This window comes from Mirounga angustirostris, unplaced genomic scaffold (genome assembly GCF_029215605.1).
Source record: "Mirounga angustirostris isolate CCGP_5_RB_7025 unplaced genomic scaffold, mMirAng1.0.hap1 SCAF_1, whole genome shotgun sequence".
In the NCBI taxonomy this organism is placed as follows: domain Eukaryota; kingdom Metazoa; phylum Chordata; class Mammalia; order Carnivora; family Phocidae; genus Mirounga; species Mirounga angustirostris.
Genome location: NW_026991709.1, coordinates 157,771,870 through 157,790,670, shown reverse-complemented (window position 1 = coordinate 157,790,670; position 18,801 = coordinate 157,771,870). Strand labels below are relative to the sequence as shown.

The 18,801-nt window shown below is 64.1% G+C and overlaps 1 protein-coding gene across 2 annotated transcripts in view; it reads right to left on the bottom strand.

Moving 5' to 3' along the window:
• PLXNA1 (plexin A1) overlaps positions 1–18,516 on the bottom strand; it is a 50,244-nt gene extending 31,728 nt beyond the window's left edge. The window contains exons 1-3 of one of the 2 annotated variants that reach the window (XM_064591093.1): positions 18,418–18,516; positions 11,717–12,971; positions 9,664–9,846 (exon numbers count right to left, since the gene is read on the bottom strand). In XM_064591093.1, coding sequence (XP_064447163.1) covers positions 9,664–9,846; positions 11,717–12,952 — 1,419 coding nt within the window. In that variant the 5' untranslated portion in view covers positions 12,953–12,971; positions 18,418–18,516. The remainder of the gene's footprint in view (positions 1–9,663; positions 9,847–11,716; positions 12,972–18,417) is intronic. The other variant, XM_045904195.3, reaches the window with a different exon arrangement.
• Positions 18,517–18,801: the final 285 nt, after the last annotated feature.

Genomic DNA, 18,801 nt, shown 5'->3' with positions numbered 1-18,801 from the left:
AACATAGCCCCTCACAACCAGATACCTGGGACTTTTGCCCCTGAGGCCTTGACAGCCAGGCCTGACCAGACCTCAGCCCCTTGCACGCACGAAGAGCTCAGGAAGTGGCTGCTCAACAGGGATACTTGAGGGGCCCCAGACTCTCCCACCCTGACCACCAGGGGTCATGTGGTACTCAATCTGACCACCCCCCTCAGCCAGACCTGCCTTCCCCCTCCCTGCTGAGGGCTGAGGGCATGGACTGGGCCGTGGATACCACATCAAGGGCCACCCACAACCCCGGAGGGCCCAAGGGAGATATTCTAGGGAAGGGCGCATCCAGGGGGCATACTAGCTCTGAGGCACAGAAGGGGGCAGGCAGAGAGCAGACCCTCTCCCCAGAGTCCTGGGGAAAGCAGGAGGGGAGGCAGGCCAGACGCAGACTCTGAAATGCCCCGCCCCCGGGCCAGCAGCGTGCCGACTCCCAACAGGTGGCCCCCAACAGCTGCGGTGGGGAGCAGGCACGTCCAGCTGTCTGTCCACCATGCATCCATCTGTCCACCCACCTGCCTGGCCCTGGGCAGCCCTGGCCCTTACACACGCATAGGCAGGCCCCAAGGAGACAGGGCATTTCTGGAGGGCACAGAGTGGGTGGGGGTGTCAGGGAGGCAGGGCTAGCAGGCCAGTGGGTGGAGGTGATGTGGGTGACAGGCCCCAGGCTGTGCACTGAGCAGCCACAGTCCAGGCTCAGCAGGGCTCCTGCGTGCCCACATGTGACTGTCAGATGGGGTGGAAGGTGTCCAACCCGCGGATGGCTAGTACTCAGGATACGCCTACTAGCTCCCAGCTGGTTTTCGGGCTGCAGGGCCTGTGTCACACAGACAGGTAAACTGAGACTTGTGAGGACCTGCCAGAGGAACCCAGGGCCCTGGGCCGCCACCTGCACCTGCGGACGCAGAGTCTGCTCTCAAAGTGGGAGGGACGCGGCACGCCGCCAGGATGGCATTCCAGGGAGAAGGGGCGTGCAGGGCGGGCACAGGGCCAGGCGGCTGGCAGGATGGCGGCACACATGCCGCCAGCAGCACACGCGCCGACGCCACTCGCCGGCGCACAGCTGTCCGGTCGAGGGCCACCCACCTGGGGATGGCCCACCCTGGGGCAGCTGGGCTTACAGAGCACGCAGGAGACTTCCGGCATCCCCTGGTATCTGCCCTCCCACCTCCAGCTGTCACCTCTGTGCTCTGCAAACCTTGTCCCAAAGACCACTAGAACTTTCCACAGCTAGCCACAACCACCTCCCCTCCCACATCCCACCACAGAAAAACCTCGGGACTCAAACCCAGATCTGTCCCTCTGCTGTGGTGCCCTTCCCAACACCTGCTGAGAAAGGACCCCTCCCCCCCTGCCCAGATGGCTGCAGTGGAGGTGTCCAGTCTCCCAGGACATGCCTGCTGGGCTGCACCAGGCCCAGGCACCCACCCACCCCTGGCTCTGACCCAGAGGGAAACAGCCACCCCCACCCAGCCTCTGCCCCAGCCCTCCGGCTCCACCCACTTCTCCAACCCGGGGGGTTTTCCCTGCCCCTCTGCACATGAGGGAGTCCCCTGCATTCTGAGCTGTCAGCGCCCCCAGCAAACTCTTGGTGCCAGGGCCCAAACACTGTGGTCCACACACCTACCACCACCATGAGGCACCACCTGCCCCTTCCCACAGACAGGCCAGGGAGCAGGTTCATCCCTTCACCCCAGGCCAGCAGGTCCCGGGGGCCCAGGACACACGGGGGGGGGGGGTTCCTGCAAAGAGAGGCCTGTGCAGGGCCAAGGGGAGGCACCCAGCCGGCTGCCCCCGCACCCATCACCGCGTGGCTCTCGCCAACTGCTGCGGCCCGGCCAGGTCAGCTGTCCGTCCAGCCCAGAGCCAACAAAGAGCCCATTCTCTGGGCTGAGGGCGGGCAGGGGCACCGGGAGGATGTCTGGGCCATGCAGGCTGCTTGCCAAGGCCGGCACGCGCCCTAGCCACCCAGAGGCAGGGGGCTGCCCAGCTTGGCCCTGGCCAGGGTGGGGAGAGAGTTCCCTCCACTGCGCACCCCAAGATAACAGCCCTCATGTCCCTATCTGTGGAATGGGGGTTCACTGACAGCAGGAGGACAGGACCTGAAGTGGTGCAAGAGGCTGAAGCCAGCTACGGGGCTAGGACCCCGGGGGGGGGGGGTCTCCCTCCTCCAGTACGTACAGCTGCCAAGCCTGTTCCCAGCCCCCTAGGCAGCAAAGCTGTACTGGGAGGAGCTGAGTGAGGGGCAGGAGCCTCTTTCATTCTCTCCTTGAAGGAGCCCATCCTCTCCTCTCCTTCCTGGTCAGGGGCCTGTGGCTGAGGCCCTGGTGAACCCAGCTCCTGGGTCCCTCCTCACCCCCTCACAAGCTGCCACAGGATTTCCCCCTCCTCTGGCTTGGGGCAGGTTCCAGGCCCCTTCCTGGGACTGTTCTCAGAAAGGCCAGGAGGAATTTGATACTGGAAAAGCAATTAACAATTTCCTCTTGGCAGTACTTGGGTAATTAAAACATAATTTGCAGGAGGCCCAATGGCTGTAATTGGGCCAAACACACCTGGCGAGATTGGGGGGAGGGACCCAGGAATCTTGTCTTTTCCAAGCCTAGCCCTCAACACAGAGAAAAGCAGACACCAACCAACATAAACAATGGTCCTCCTTGACCTTCGGTCTCCCCCTCTGCCAATAGAAATCCATGTCACAGGGCTGTGTGAGAGTTCAGAAGCTCAGAGTTCCAATAGTAGGGGAGGGAAGACTGTTTGGAAGCTGCTTGGAAACTGGGCCCCCAAGGCTAGATGTTGCCATGGCGAGCTGGGCATGGAGGGGGGATCTGCCTCACTGCCGTGAAGGCCACACAAAGCTGGGCACAAGGCAACACAGATCGCACAGCCTTCCCTCACACGTCTCTGACCGGGACTGTCCTCAGCGGGGACGTGGCCAGAGAGCCCACTACAGCCTGAGACTTAACAAGCCCCGGGCCAGACCCTGTGGCAGACAGCAGTGACCATCCAGCTGATGCCCTTGTCTCAAACCCAAGAAGCATCCACTGCCCACCTTCCCATCCATGACCCACGTCAGCCATGCGACTCCCACCCGCTCGGTCCCCCAACGTGAGCAGGTAGATGTAAGCCCCTTTGACTTTCCTGAAGCCACCACAGTCCTCTGGCTCCCTGCCCCTAGCCAGGCCAGACCTCTGAAGCTTCTCCCAGAATCCTGCAGGCCAGGTCCCTGCCCCCACGATGCTGAACACCACAGGGTCACCAGTGAACAGTCCACCACAGGCGTGTCCACCGCAGGATAAGGGGTGGTCAGGGCAGTACAGGCAGCTTCTGCTACCTCTGCAAGCACGAGAGCGCCTCTGAGCTTTGGCCCTGCTGTTCCTTCCTTCCACAAAGCCCTTCCTGGCAGACTATTCTAGTCTCTGTACCTATCTTGCTGTGATGCCAGGAGCTCTCACACCCTGACCCCCGAGAGGGCAGGTCCTGGAGGTCGGGGTCCTGTCTGCCCATGGGGAGGGGAACTATGCATTGCGGACAATAATCTTGGGCCCTCAGGAGACCACCCCCAAACCTAGGCATACACGGGACTGGGCACAGGGCGGCCCACTGCCAGCCCGCACCTGACAGTGTCATTCTTGTTCAAGTTGCCTAGGTGCCCCTGCTCGGGCTAAGGCCTGATGAGCCAGACCCCGCAGGGAGGCGGGACCCTCCATGCCTGCCTCCAGGCCACCGCTGGCTGCCATCAGATGCGAAGAAGCAATGCTCATGTGGCATGGCTCTGGGGGAAAGGGCTGGGATGTCAACAGACAGACCCGTGGGGGAATGAGACGTCCCTGTGCCCTTCTGGCACCACCTACCACGGCCAGCCATGCCCAGGAGAACCAGAAAAAGTGTAACAACTCCTCTGTAGGACACCCGGACATCCCTGAGACACCACGCGATACCACCCACAGTCCAGGGACCACGTCCTTGGCAGGCAGGGGTAGTGCACCCACGGGGCCCCTCAGGCACGGCAACTAAGATACACAGGAAGCAGGCAGCACGGACCCCTCCGCTCTCCACCAACAACTCGCTCGGGGTCGGAACCCCACCAGCGCCCAGTAGCCTGCCATAAACACGGCCGGATGCGGATCAACCACTCTGCCAGGTGCGACCACAGTCGATCCTGGAGATGGCAACACAGGCAGCCCTCGAGATTCAGGACAGAGAGGTCAGAGGGGCCCAGCCGCCCCCCTCCCAGGGACAAAGCGAGCAGAAATGCAGCCCTGCGCGCACCGGAAGTGTGCACAGCACGTGCATGGCAGCCCCGCCCACCACAGACCCGCGGGAAGCACGGCCGTGCCTGCCCACAGTGGAAGGACGCCGCGCATGCATGTCTGCGACACACACCGTCGTCATGACCAGCTGCCCACCGCGGCAGGGCCGAGCCTCACAAATAGCAATGAGAAAGAAAGACACAGACGACATGCTGCATGCCCCACGAAAGGCCCCCACCCGGCAAAACAGCCCTTGAGATGGACGTCACCCACTGAAGTGATCCTTAGGGGAGGGGGGCCTCCCAGGGGCCAAGGGGCCTGCTGCACGCTATGTGACAGGCCCCGGGCTGCACGGCCACAGCTGTGTAGTGTCCTGTGGGCACGGCCTATTTCAGAATGGACGTCGGTCATACACCAGCTGCGTGCAGGATGCTGGGGACCCTGCTGCCCCCACCCCTGCCATGCTCAGGGCCCACGGCTCAGCGTGACGAGAACGTCTGCAGGCGCACAGCCACCCATGGTGCAGGCTGCCCCTTGGAGGCTCTGCGGGTCTCTAGAGAGGTCACTAGGAGTCAAGGGCATCCCCCCTCCCCCTGACACATACACAAGATGCAAATCCACGGAGCCATGGGCAGTAAAATGGGAGGTGGTGACACTCCTTGGCTCAGGGGTTGGGGGGCTAGGGTCCTGGTCCTGCCCAGCATATCTCTCAAGGCCCCTATCCTGCCCCAGCCCCACAGGGGCTCCCCAGCCCACCTCCTGCACAGACCTGGGCTCGCGGAGCAGGGACCCCTGCTGGATGCATGGAGCACACTTTCGCCCAGGACAACGAGGCCCTGGTGCAGGGACCCTGAGAAGAGGCCACCAGCCGCTCTCAACAGGTCTTGGAAACACTACCGGTCTCTGAATTTCGACATCAGGAATGGGAGTGCTGGGGGGAATGGGAAAATCGTCCAAAGGGAAGCTTCTAGAGCCGTGAGGGCCAAAAGAGAGTAAGAGCTCTCCCTGTCCCTGGCAGCCCAGGCCCAGAGCAGCACCCAGCATGTGCTCAGCCACCACCAGCACAGCTGGGATGCCAGAGGGTCAGGTAAGAGCAGGTAGCTCCGAGGGCCCAGACACAGCCAAGGCCTGAGTACACAGGGACAATGGCCCGGCCAGGCCCCAGTGCCAGGGCATAGATGTCGCGGCCACAGCCCTGTTTCTCCTCCATACAAGGATCACCACGCAGGAAGGAATGTCAACCTCCCTTGGGCCTCCCAACAGCCCCCAGGAGGCACAGTCCACCCAATGTGGAGGGATGAAAACCAAGGCCCCCCCCAGGAAGGAGCTTCACCACGGCAGGCCTCCCTGCTAGCCACACTCCCAAACAGCCCAGCCCAGCCCCAGAGCCCAGCTAGGCAGCTGTCCCTTGGGTCCTACCCCAAGGCCCAGCATCCTGCAAGCCAGTGATGCCACAGCCCAGATCCCCATGGTCATAAACTGGTAGCCCACAGCAACCTTGGGTTAGCCCATAATGCTTTCTAAAAATGTATCATTAGCTGCCAATGCTTAACAGTAAGAGATCTCACACAAAATATGGATTTCCAGATTCTCTTGAAAAACCGGATGCTGAGGCAGACGGGGCCCGCTTTCCCCCTGGCACAGCCACCAGAGAGACAGGGCTGTGTTGCTCAGCCTAGCCCTGAGCCCTGTAGCAGGCACAGTACCAGGGCCAAGCTGGCCTGGGGTGTCCCTCACCAGGCCCAGAGGGCAGGGACTGTCCCCACCTCCGCTTTGCAGAAAGGGAGAGTCCAAGAAGGCCTCCAGGCTGGGGTGGGGCAGGGAGGGCACCCACTGGCAGGAGTCCAGGACAGGTCCTCTCCACACCCACTGTGAATATCTGAGGTGACTCAAAAGAGCTCAAACCAGGGACCACCCGTGGGAACTCTTGCTAGGGTCCAGGGGTCCCTGGTGGCCACTTGGGGTGGGGGGAGGGTGGTACATGCAGGACTGGGGCTCTGGGGGGGGTCAGCCCAGGAGGATGGGCTGCCTCTGTTGGCAGAGAGGGCAGCAGGTGGCGGGCAGGGCCTCTAGGGAAGGCCAGGGGAGTCGGGGAGCACCCCCAGCCAGCCCTGGACAGCTGAAGTTGGCAGGTAATTTTTAAATTAATCGGCTACAACTTTACACAACAACGTTCTCGTTCTCGGTGGGGCCTGGCAGAGGGCCAGCCGGGTCCCTAGAGCTCACCAGTTACTTCTTAAAGCTCAAGAAAAACCAGGCCTGGGGAAGATGGGGGCCCGTCAGCACAGCAGGCCTGCCCCTGGGTCAGCAGTGGGCAGGGGTCCCCAGGGCCCAGAACCCAGCACGTGACCAGGATAGAGAATGAGAGGCAGCAAAGGAACACAGTGCTGGACTGGGCTGGGCCAGAGCTGCTCCCACCCTCAGCCTGGGTCAGGATGACACATGGGGAGGGTGAGGACGAGGCAGGAGAGGACATTCTGCTGTAGGCTGGGCCCCATGCACAGCAGGGAGCAGGCGTCCTGCACAGTGGGTCAAGGCTAGAGGCCTAGTGTGGGGGCTGGGGGAGGTTATGGAGGTGGGGCGAGCAGAGTGGGACTGAAACCCCTCTCCCCAGCCCTTACGCTGCTTCAGGCCTCCAACTGCAGACCCCAGGGTGTGACGTGGGGTTCAAGGGCGCCACGGGTCCTTAGGAAATGGGCAGGCAGAGAGAACAGGAAAGCTGTGCTACCCATGGGAGCTGGATGGATCCAGGCCTGGTCAGAGCTGATGTGCTGGGCAGTGGGAAGAAAGACCCCCGAAAGCTAGCAGCTCAGGGCAGTCGTGGGCAGTGAGGAGCTCCTGGACTCCGGGCTTCCTTGGAGAAAGGACACTGAAATAGGAGTCCTGTTTCTTTCCCTCCAGGGACCCACAGGACAAGGAGGGAGCCTGCAGTTATAAGCGAGGACCCTGGAGCCAGTAAGCCTGGGCACATGCTGCTGCCATTATGTGCCTCAGTTTCCCCATCTGTCAAATGGACAACAGAGTTGTTGTGAGGACTCAGGAGAAGCACGACAACAGAGAGCTAACTGCACTCCTGAATGGGACCAAGTGCACGTCAGGCTCTGGGCCCTCCTGGCGCATCCTCTCATCCTTCTTCATACTATGCTTGGGGAAACAGGCTCAGAGAGGCTAAACAGCCAGCTCCAGGACCACAGAGCTGGCGACGGGGAGAGCTGAGACCACACCTGATCTCAGCCACTTGCACGGGATTAGGGTGCGAACAACTGGCCATAGAACATGAACAGCCACGTGACAGCTTCCTGAAACCGCACCCCCGCCTTGAGCAGGTGGGTGCAGGTGACCACTCCAGGGGACGAGGCCCGCCTCTATGGAAAAGCCTCAAAACTAATATAAATCTAATTCCCCAATGAGGGGGCACTCCCACCACCAGGCCAGCAGCTCCTGAGCATGGCTCACCCCCACATGCCCCAGAAAGGCACAACCCATTCACTTGCAGTGCCCAGCCCAGACGGGTCCAGGGGTGGAAGGAGCCAGTGCCTAGGATGCGGTTCTGGGAGATAGGTGCAGGGGCCGGTGGGGGAGGGACAAGCAGGTTTCCCTACAGATGGGCCTAAGCCCAGCTCCCACTCCACACAACGGGCCTCTGTTTCCCCTCTGTGGGACTAGGGCAGAGAGGGAGGAGAGCAGGACGAGCTAGACTTACAGAGCTCCCACCCGGACCGTGGCCCTGGGGCAGGGGAGTGAGGCTGGAGCCAGGGAGGCAGCAGGGGAGGCAGGGCTGGACTAACCCGTTCTCCCAACCTCACAGGGTGGCCTGTGGGCACAGACAGCGCCTTAGCAGCTGCCTGCCAGCCCACCAGCCTTCAAATGGGCCACTCCCAGCCCCAGGAGCCCAGCCTCCTGCTGGGTAACAGGCCCTGGGGTGCCCTGCGGAGTGTCTCCAAGCAGCCTTCACCCTGCAGCCCTGCCCCAGGGGAGGCTCTGGCCCCTGGCAGGCCCACCCCATTTGACATAAGCCCCTCCCCAGGGGGTTTTGTGGTTCTCCCCGGCTCTCCCAGCCCCAAGTACCCTCCCCTGGGGTGGAGAGCCCACCCCTGGGAAGGGAAAGAGCCTACGCCCGGGCTGCCAACAGTACCCCTCACACTAGGGTAAGGAAAGGTGGGCCACACCAGAGGACCAGCTCAGGGCACGGGGGCTTGCCCACCCCCACTGGCCAGCAGAGTGCCTGAGTTGGACAGAACCCCACAGCACCCCAGGGTTCCCCATCCTGGGATGACCTTCAGTTAGCATGTGGACCACCCCAGCCTACAGCCCACACATCCGGGTTCACTTCACAGATGGGAAAGCTGAGGTGGTCACAGAACCAGGGAACAGTGGGACATGATTGCCAGGGCACCCACCACTGCAAAGACAGGGAGCCCCCCTCCCGCACAACCCAGCACAGAAGCTGAGAGCAGAAGCTGAGAGCAGGCAAGGCCCTTGCTGGCCCCGGGCCCAGCCCCCACCCACGGGTACACGCTGGGCGGGGAGCTGTGTCAGCACCCGGCCTGGGGACAGCTGTTATTTCATCTACCAGGCCCCGCCCCTGGCCTGGCTCTGGGGCTCCCAGGCACCCCCGCCCCATGGTCACCCCAGGAACTTCCTTCCCAACAGGCCAGCCCTACCCTGGTCTGGTCCCACCCACCCACCAAGATGGGACTGAGCCACAGGCAGCTGCCCTCAGGGCCCCCTCCGGGAAGTCCTCCCGTGGCTGCTCCCTGGCAGCCCTGTGAGGCTCAATGCTTGCTAGTTGAGGGACGGAAGGCAGCCACCACGCGGGTCCTGCCCCCACAGTACCCCACCTCTCACCCTGAGGAGCCCTCACGTCTCTGGAGCCACAGTGCTCCCCTTGCACCCGCCAGTGGCAGGTGGGGGTGGGGTGCTACCCTTGCCCTGCCCTTGGCCTTGCTGTCTCTGTGCAGGGCGGGGACCTCTCGCCAGGGCAGAGTGCTGCCTCAGCAGACACGGGATCCCCCGGAGGGGATGGGGGCTGCACAGGCATGCCCTGCCCCCACCCCCGCGCAGCCTTCCCAGGAGGTCACTGTGCGCCCTCAGAGATCAGCGGCAGCATCTCCAGGGCCCCTGGGGATGGTAGGGTGACCAGACCCCTTACGTCCCTGACCCAGCCCCAGAGCCGCGGACACCCTGCCAGGGCCTTTACACCTGCCAAACGCAGAGGCAGCCCCAGAGAAGGGGCACGGACAGGGAGGCCCAGGGGAGTGGGGGCCTGCTGAGGCCCCTCGCGGTGGCCAGGCCTGGCACTGGACCCGGGCCTCCCAGTCTCCGGGCAATGCTGTCCGCCCTGGGCTCCGCCCACCCCATCCGCCCAGCCCCGGGGCCTGACCTTGCGGATGCGGCCACTGCGCGTGCCGGCGAACACCACGGTGCGGCCCCGGTAGTCGTAGGCAGCCACAGCCGTCAGGCCATCATCCTTGTCCACGAACAGGGGCGTGCCCTCAATCGTGACCGTGCCCCCCAGAGGCTGGTTGAAGTCCTGCCCACAGAAATCGTCGTCGATCTGCAGTGGCTGCGGGAAGGGAGAGGGTGAGCCTCTGGGCCCCTGCGCCCAGCCCCGGGAGCCTTCTGCCTGCGGGCGGGAGGCCTTGTAGCCAGGTCGGCCAGTGGCCCTGGCTAAGTGGGGGGTGGGCATGGAGGGGGCAGGGGTTCACAGAGGGTCCTCAGAGGGGCTGGGCTCCAGCGTGGCCCCGACAAATGTCGGGGATTGAGGATTCCTGGACCCATTCGACAGAGAAGCCAACGCTTGCAAGGGCCCTGAGGCCCAGTGCACATGCCCAGAGCGGGGGGAGGCATCTCCCACATAGCCACTGGGCAAGGGCCCCCCACCCAACCTGTGGGTGGGAAGGGGAGAGCCAGAAAGGAAGCAGCCTAGGGGAGACTAAGGAAGGAGAGCAGCCACCTGCGGACCAGGCCCACAGCATGGACGATGGCTGCACAGGGAGGGGGCCAACCACCGGAGGGCTGTGGATACAGGGAGGGCTCATTCGAAACAGGAAACAGGGGTCACACCTAAAAGGCAAAGGCAGGGGCCGGCTATGAAGTGGTAACTGAAGGAACGAGACGCAATCAATACGTAAGGTTCCAGAGAAGGGAGAAAGGGCCTGGATGGAGGAGGGCAGGTTCCGGGGGAAAAGGGGCCAGCTAGCTCCCGTGAAGCAGGCTCAGGGCGTGAGGTTTGCAGGGAAGAGATCACTAATGTAGACGGAGCAAAGAACGCCGAGATGCAGCAGGGCTGAGGGTCCCCGAGTGGCCCCAGTAACTGGGACCCAGCCAGGGGGAGGGAATGACCGCAGCCATGCACACAGAGCATGCAGAGCATCCAGTGTGACCTCGGAGGGGCTGTCCTTCCAGGCCTCAGTTTCTCCAGCTGTACAGCAGAGATCATATGCCTTCCCTGAGAGGCCAGGGGAGGGTGGACAACGCATTGGCCTGGCACACCTGGGCCTCACAGTAGAGGATGGCCCCATCCTGATGGGTGCCCCACCCCACCCAGCAGTAGACATGACAGAGGAGTGAAGGGACCCTTGCCCTGCCCCCCTGCCCTGAAGACAAACCAGTGTCACTCCCAGGATAGAGCTGGGACAACTGAGGCCAGATGGGCCAAGCTTCCCCTGGGTCAACCAGGTAGTCCTGGGCAGCAAGAGCAGAGGGGTCGAAGCCTGGCTCCCACCTGGGCAGGTCACCTCAAGGTGCCCCTGAACAAGTCCTTTACCCTCTCTGAGCCTGTAGTCTTCCTCAGAAAAACAACAGATCCTACTGCTTGGGGGCATACATAAGATGCTCCCCAAAAAGCAGCTGACCCCAGGCTGGCTTCTTCCAGGCCTAGAGACAAGAGCTGTGGCTGTCGGCCACCCAGCACCCAGGCCCTCAGGCTGCCCTGGTGTCAGGGCTGATGCCATCATCTGGTACCAGCTGAGGCCACAGGCCCAGAGAGCAAGTGCACGGCCCGGCGCCTAGGGCAAGGATGAGCAGGGCTTCTCGACAATGGACTAAGTGGGGAGACGGGTCTGGGCCCCATGCTCCCTGTCTGGCCCAGCTCTGCCTCTTACTGGCTATGTGATGCTGGGCAAGTCACCTCACCTCACTGAGCCTCCGTGAGCTCTCCGTAAGAAGGAGACAAGACAGGGTGGTGAGCGCCTGGTACGGTGCCAGGCCCGCTGCCTACAGGGGCTCATGGACTGCTGGACACGGGCCCGTCACCGTCTTCAAAGAAGCAGGACGGCTGCGGGCATGGGCACAGGCTTCCAGACCAACACCCCAGGAGCAGCCCTGACCCTCTGGGAGGCGCCCAGTGGTGGCCCCAGGCACAGGGCGAGCGCCGCAGGGTGTTGAGCACGGGGGGGTGGGGCCGGAGCAGCGCCCACACGGCACCTACTCACCGAGTTGATGCAGCCCAGCTCCTTGTTGAGCAGCCAGGGCAGCGAGAGCTTGCCCTCACCACGGTAGCAGGACTGGATGCGCTCCTTGATCTTCTCCTTGATGGCCCTGAGCGTGAACAGGCACAGCACGGACTCCTTGGGGGGCTTCACGCGGTTCTTCTGGCCCTGCGCGAACACGGTGAACAGCACGTCCTCGTCCTCTGCCAGGCCCAGCTGGCGGGCCAGGGCACGGCCGGGCCGGCTCAGGTAGGCGTCCTGCACCAGGCGGTACTCCACACCCGCCTGCTCGCAGCCGATGGGGAACTCGACATAGGAGTAGAACTTGGGGTCATCCACGCACAGCCGCACAATCTTGGAAGTGAAGAAGTGCTCACCGGCGGCGTCGGGCGAGGTGAGCTGCGTGTCCAGCTGCAGGGTGAGGTAGTAGACGAACTGCTCGCTGCGGAAGCTGTACACATAGTAGATGTCGAATGCCGGGAACTTGGACAGCGTGTCCGAGGGGATCTTGAGCTGCGACGACACGAACTCGTCCTGGTACACGAAGCCGAACATGTCGGCGTCCTCCTCGTTGGCCATGAGCCGGCGGCTGGACAGCGTGGGGAAGTACTCAGACTTGCCGTCGATGGGCGTGCCCACGAAGAGCTTGGCCTGGCCCTGGCCCGGCGGCCCGGCAATCAGCACGCCGGCCATGCTGCCTGCCTCACGCACGCTGGACAGGTAGTGCTCCTTGCGGTGGTGCGGCTCGCCCAGCTTGAAGAGGTCGTCCAGCCGCAGGAACTGGCAGATGCCCTGGGAGGCGCTGCCACAGGCCAGCAGGCGGTTGGCGGCGTAGTCCAGGAGCAGCAGCTTGTTGACGTTGTCGGTGCTGCCCAGGCCGTGCGGGCACGACTGCACGCTGGGGGGTGGGTAGCACTTCTCGTTGTCCTCCACGGGCCCCGTCACGTGGGCCCGCAGCAGCGTCAGGTTCCCTGACAGCTTGTAGATGCGGTTCACCGCGCCCACGTACACCTCGCCGGTCTGCTCGTGCACCACCAGGTGGGTCAGGCCCCAGTCGCTGGCTGAGAAGGTGCGGAAGGCAGGCTGCGGCCCCCCACCCGCCCGGGGTGCCCCCGCCGCGCCCCCCAGCAGCAGCAGCAGCAGCAGCCCCGGGAGCACCCGCGGGCTCGGGCGTGGCAGTGGCATGGCGGGCCGGGGCCTCAGGCCGAGGCGCTCAGGTCCTGCAGAGGCGTGCATCATGGGGCCGGGAGCCTCAGCCCTGTGGAGGAGAACGGACGGGAGAGGGGGGTGCGTGTGGGTACAGCCCCTGGGCGTGGGAGGGCACACACACGCACCCAAGTGCACATGGTCATCTCACGAGCTCTGCATGCTGCCCAGCCGGTGCCGGGACAGCCCATGTTCCACCTCCAGGGGCACGGCTTAACTGCCAGGAGAAGCCCAAGGTGGACAGAGGACCCCCTCCCCAAACTGAGGACCTGCAAGCAGGGAGAGGAACACCAGGGGTCACCAAGACCAAGCCCGTGAGCACCATGGGCAGCACGGGACGGCCAACAATGCCTGGGCCTGCCATTCCTAGGCAGAGGAGAGAAACGGACCCAGGAACAGGGAGGCAGGTGATGAAGGTCCAGGGTCCAGACTGGGAGCCCAGCTAACATCCCAGTCTGGAGGCTGTAACCTCCTGACTCAGAGCCTCCCCATGCCTCGGGAACAAACCCCCTCCCCCAGCTCCAAGCTCCTAGGGTAAGTGACCACCTCTCTGCCCAAGGCTCTGGGCACACGTGCTCCCTTGCAGGGCCCTACTCATAGGCAAACCCCCTCCTCCCACCCCGCCAGCAGATGAAGATTCTCGGACCCATCACCACACAGGCAGCAATTCTCAGAGGGGCCGGGAGGCAGTCTGGCTCATCTTGGCTCTGAGGCCACTTGCTGGCTGATCCTGGCCCAGCCCCTTTCTGGACCTTGAGCCCTGTATTCCAAAGAATGATCCAGAAGCCAAGTCTTGTACACCTCCCACCCACTATCCCCACCCCCAGCCAACCAGGTCCCCCATGCTGTCGGTGCAGCACTGCCCCCTCCCAGGCTCCTCCTGCCTGCCTCTCAGCTCCCCTTCCACACCCTCACCCCAACTCAGAGGAAACAGGAAGCCCTCTGGGGGGGGCTCCCTGAAACCTGCGCCCCCAGCAGTGGTTCTCTCTCCCCAGTCTGAAAAGCCCAGAGGCTGTCTTCTACCTGCCCGCGGCTCCTCCCCTCCTGTCAGATCGGCCCCCAGCATCTTTTACCACCACACCAGGCTCCCGGCATCCCCAACTGTACCTCCCGGGTCACACTCTCCACTAAGGGCAGCGTCCCCCACTAAGTCTCCCCCGAACTGCCTACCCCTCTCCCACCTGGACAACCACAGCACCTGGCCTCACCCACCATGCCCACCGACAGCCCAGGCCCCGCAGAGTAGCCTGGGCCACTTTTCTGAACCACACACAAGGTCACCGGCCCCCAAATCCTGCCATGGATCCCCCCTTCCTCTGGAAAAGTCTCGTCTCCTCCCAGCCCAGCAGCAGGCAGTCAGATGCTCGGTTATATTGAGGCTCTGTAGCCAGGTGGCCCTGATGGGAGTCACTCCTCTTTCCCAGCCTTGGTTTCTGCGTCTATAAAACAAGAATGACAAGAGCTCCTCTCTGGTGCCCAAAAGCCCACAAGGTGCCATCAGCAGGAGTACCCTCTTGGTGTCAGGACTGGCCCTGCCCTGGCGCTGCCAGATGCTGAGGCCTCGCCCCACCCCGGGCTGGAGACCGACCACAGCCATGCTGGATTGGGACGCAGGCCGGCGCCAGCCAGGGCTGCGCACGCTCTCTGCTCCCAGTGTCCCTCACATAGACTGGCAGCCCCATTTTACAGGTGGGGGAGGCGGAGGCCCACAAGACAGGTGCCTTCTGCCAAGTCCAGGCTGGGAGCTGGCCACAGGGCAACAGGCTGCCAGACAGGGCCCACGGGTCTCTGGGCTCCCATGTCTGCCCCTGTAGCACAGGGCTCCTCTGCCCTCGGCCAGGCCTTTGGCCGTGCTGTTCCCTCTACTGGGATGCTCTTCCCTTCCCTGCCCACACCCCTGCTCAGGTCTCGGCTGCCTGCCCTGACCTGCCAGCTGAAGCTGGCAGTCTCTTCCTCTCAGCTACTTACTCCGTTTTAATTTGGGGCACAGGACTTGCAAATGGCTTTGTTACTTATTGTTCCCAAACTTGTGCTCTCCCCACAAGAATGGCAGTTCCACAGAAGCAGGGCCTGGCTCTCTGCATTCTCCCTAAGCCGACTCCAGGGCCCAATACTTGTGAATAAAGGAGTAAATGAATAGATCCTGGGCAGAGCAAGGCCTGCTCCGTCACCTTGTCTCACTCTCCACCCACCCTCTGCCGAGTGAAGGCCCACACCCACCGCTCAGGTGGGGACACTGAGGCTCATGGAAGCAAGGAGCTTTAGCTAGGATCCCACAGCAAGAGGACCCGGTTGTGCTGCCCTGCAGGACCCTCCCAGCTGGCTGTCATCTGCCTCTCCTTGAGGATCTCCGCCCAGACCCCACCCCAAGAGCCACAAGCCACCTATGCTGGCAGCCAGGAGAGGAGTCCCCAGCCCCTCCCCCCATCCCTGTCCCCAGCTCAGGAGCCAGAGAACAGGCTCCTCACAGTGTCAGCAGGGCCTGGGCTGAAAGCTGAGTGCATGTGAACTCCAAAAAAAACATGAATCACTCACCGTTTATCAGTTCAAAGCAGGCCTGCAATTACCAGGGGCTGGGCTCTCCCCTCCTCCGGGATAATTATACACGTCTTAATGCAATTATGGGCCGTACTTTTTATATTAAACAGGAGAGACCCGGCTGGAGAAGCCACTGTCCAAACTCCAGGCTGGCCCTGGGCCCACTCCCTCTCTCCCCTAACAGTGGCTGCTGGCAAGGGACTGGCCACGGCGAGCGGGACGGCCAGCCAGGGAAGGGGGGATCCCAAGTCCAGGGCTGGGTCCCTCATGCCCACCATCTCACAAAGGCCAGTGAAGACGTTTTAGTCACTTCCCCTATCTTAGAATTATGGAGCCCAGGGCTTAGACAGACTCAAGGTCACCGAGCATTACAGGATGAAATCCCACACTCCTACAGAAACATGGATGGCCAGCTGACCGGCTGGGGCTCATGGTCCACAGATGTCCGGCCTGCCCCGGAAAAAATGCATTTGTGCCAAAGCCAGGCCTGGGTGCTGGGGAGGACCACACTGGGTTGGGGGACAGGAGCATTGACAGATGCTGGGAGGACATCTGGGAGGAGAGCAGAACTGGCCACTGTGGTCTGGGGAGGCTCCTCTAGGGGGCCTTTCCACCTGTTTTAAGAGAACCAGGCACACTGGGAGCTGGTGGGGAGGAGCAGAGAAGCAAGGGCCCAAGCCAGGGACTGGAACCTGCTGGACCATGCAGAGGGGCAGTGAGAATGACTGCAGCTTCCTGGCATGGGCAGTGGGCTGTACCAGGGGGCCCAATCTGAACCAGACTGGGAAGGGAGAAGCTAAACTGGTGTGGGGTGTGCCAACTAGGAGTTAGCCAGGGACAGAGAGGCCAGGACAGAGGCAGATGGGGCCACAGCACAGCCGGCTCCACTCCTGGACGGGATGGGCTTGACCGCCCAGCAGAGCGTAGAGAGAGCAACATCGCCTTTCCTTCTCCAGGGCCCAGCAGCCACCACCACTCCTTATCCTCAGAAACAAAGACCCTCAGAGCCTTCTTCACAGAGGAAGAGCCCCAGTCTCCACGCCTTCGCACTCTGGATCATTCTGGGACTTGGGCAGGTTGGGGCTTGGGAGGACGGGAGGACAGGATGGGACAGCCATCCTGCCCAGAGGTACCCCATTAGCAACCAGGGCAGAGAGCTGCACTGTCACCCACCTCCCCCCCCAACACAGGCCCTAGGAAGAAATGGTCCCAAGCCATCCTGCTCTCCCACCAGACAAGTCCTATGAGACCAGGATCTGGAAGCAGTGGAGTCTTACTCAGAAAAAGTGCCCACCACTAGGGCCTTCCCTCCTGGCCAGCGGCTCTAGACGTGGGGACCTTCCTGAGGGATCAGAACATAGAGGCAACAATCTGGGGGTGCAGAAGCCCAGCAAAGGGTTGCCTGCTTTGTCCACAGCACCTCATTTGTCCCCCACCCCAAACACACACCTCAGCCACACAGACACTGCCAGACCTCCGCCTATACCGTCCCCTCTGCCTGAAACGCCCTTTCTGGGCCTCCCCAGCCACCCTCCCAGGCTGATTCGCAGCCTGGCTCTGAAAGGGAATCACTGGTGTTCTCATCTGCCTCTGGCATGAGACTGGATGCTCCTCAAGGGCTGGGCAGAATCTTGGCTGCTTGGTGCCACACCTGATCTCTGCTGCACACCCCAAACCAGCAGGGAGTGGAGAAGACCTGGGGCTTGCTCCCCAAGGGCCTGAGAAGCAAAGACTGAGCCTCACCCCCCACCACAGCCCCAGAGAACCGGTCCCGGCATGGAAGAGGTGGAGCAGCAGTGAGCTGCTGAAGCCCTGGCTTAGGGAGCAGAGGCCCGGTCCACATTCCCCCCAATACACACACCCCTTTCTTTCAAGGGGCGTGGCCCCAGCACCCCAAAGATGAGCCAGGGCCAGTTCTCAGCTCTAAGCAGCCACTGGAGCCCCTTTTACCCCCCTTTCCCGGGCTGCACCTGAGATCTCACAGCGGCCAGGGGCCTCTCCGGAGCCCCGCTCCCCCTTCCCCAAGGCAGCCCCAAATCAGCCCCGCCGCCCCCAGCTACGCCGCACACCAGGCCCGGGACTGTCCGGGAAGCAATCCGAAGCCTCCGAGAGAAGAGGGCTGACCCTGGAGAGGCCCTGAGAGGGGGAGGCTGAAGAGGCCCGATCGAGCGGGGCGGCCTCCCGGGCGGCACCCGCACCGCCCCCTCTCAAGCCCGGGTGAGCGGCCCTGCGGGCCAGGGGCGGACACAGCGCCCATCTCCCGGCACCCTGGGCCAGAGGGGGCGGGGGCGGGCGTCGGTCCTGAGAAAGCGGCTCCAACTTCCACCCCAGCGCCCTGAGGGCCAGCGGAGGATGCAGCCCCGCACGACCTCCTCCGGCTCCCGCGGCCCTGCCCAGGCAGCCGCGCAGCCTGGCCCGGGCCTGCCCAGCCCAGCCCGGCCCTGCCGGCGGCCGGAGGTCGGAGTCCGCGGTCCAGCCCCGGGGTTCGGCCTGGGCATCCCCAGGGCCCTCCCTCTGGGGCCGCCGCAAACTTTCTCTCCTGCCTTTGAGGAGGGAGCAGCGGCGGCCCCCGCCCCCCGCCGCGCCGCCCGGAGCTCTGCCCCGCGGAGCTCGGCGGGCCGGGCCGGGCCGTGCGGGCGGGGAGAGGCCGGCGGCGCGGGGCCTGGGGCCGCGGTCCGATCCCGGCCGGGCGGGGACACGACGAGCTCAGCGCCGGCGCCACGGCCGCGCCCGGACACACGCGGGCGCCGGGCTGGAGCCGCAGGGACACGCGGACCCGCGGACACGCGCGCCGCAGTCCCCCGCGCACACCCCCTGCCTGCTCGGCCGCACGCCCCGCGCCCCGGCCGGAGGCCGCCCCGCTCCGGCCCGAAGGCACCTCCCACCCCGGCGCGCCCCCCGTCCGGGACCCCCGCCCGGCCAGGCTCCGCGCCGCGGGGGAAAGTTGAGCCCCTACTCACGGGCTGCCCCGGGGCGCGCCCCGCCGCCGGCCATCGCCGCGCCCCGTCGCCCGCGCCGCCGCCGCCGCCCGCCCCGCCGCGGGGCCGCCGAAGCCGCGCAGGCCGCCCAGGCCGAGGCCGCCGCCGCGCCCGGGCTCCGCTGCGTGGCCGCGCCGCCGCTGCCCAGCATGAATGGGGCGCCGAGCGCCGCGCGGCTGCGGACCGGCCTCGCTCTCGCCGCTCGGGGAGCGCCGCGCCGGGCGCATGCGCTGCCCGAGGCCGGGGGGGGCGGGGTCTGCGGGGGCGGGGCGGGCGCAGGGGGCGGGGCTGCCGGCAGCCTCCAGAGGGCGCTCTGCCCCGCTCCGCGCGCCTGCCGGGGCCCACCGCGCGCCTTCAAACGGCGAT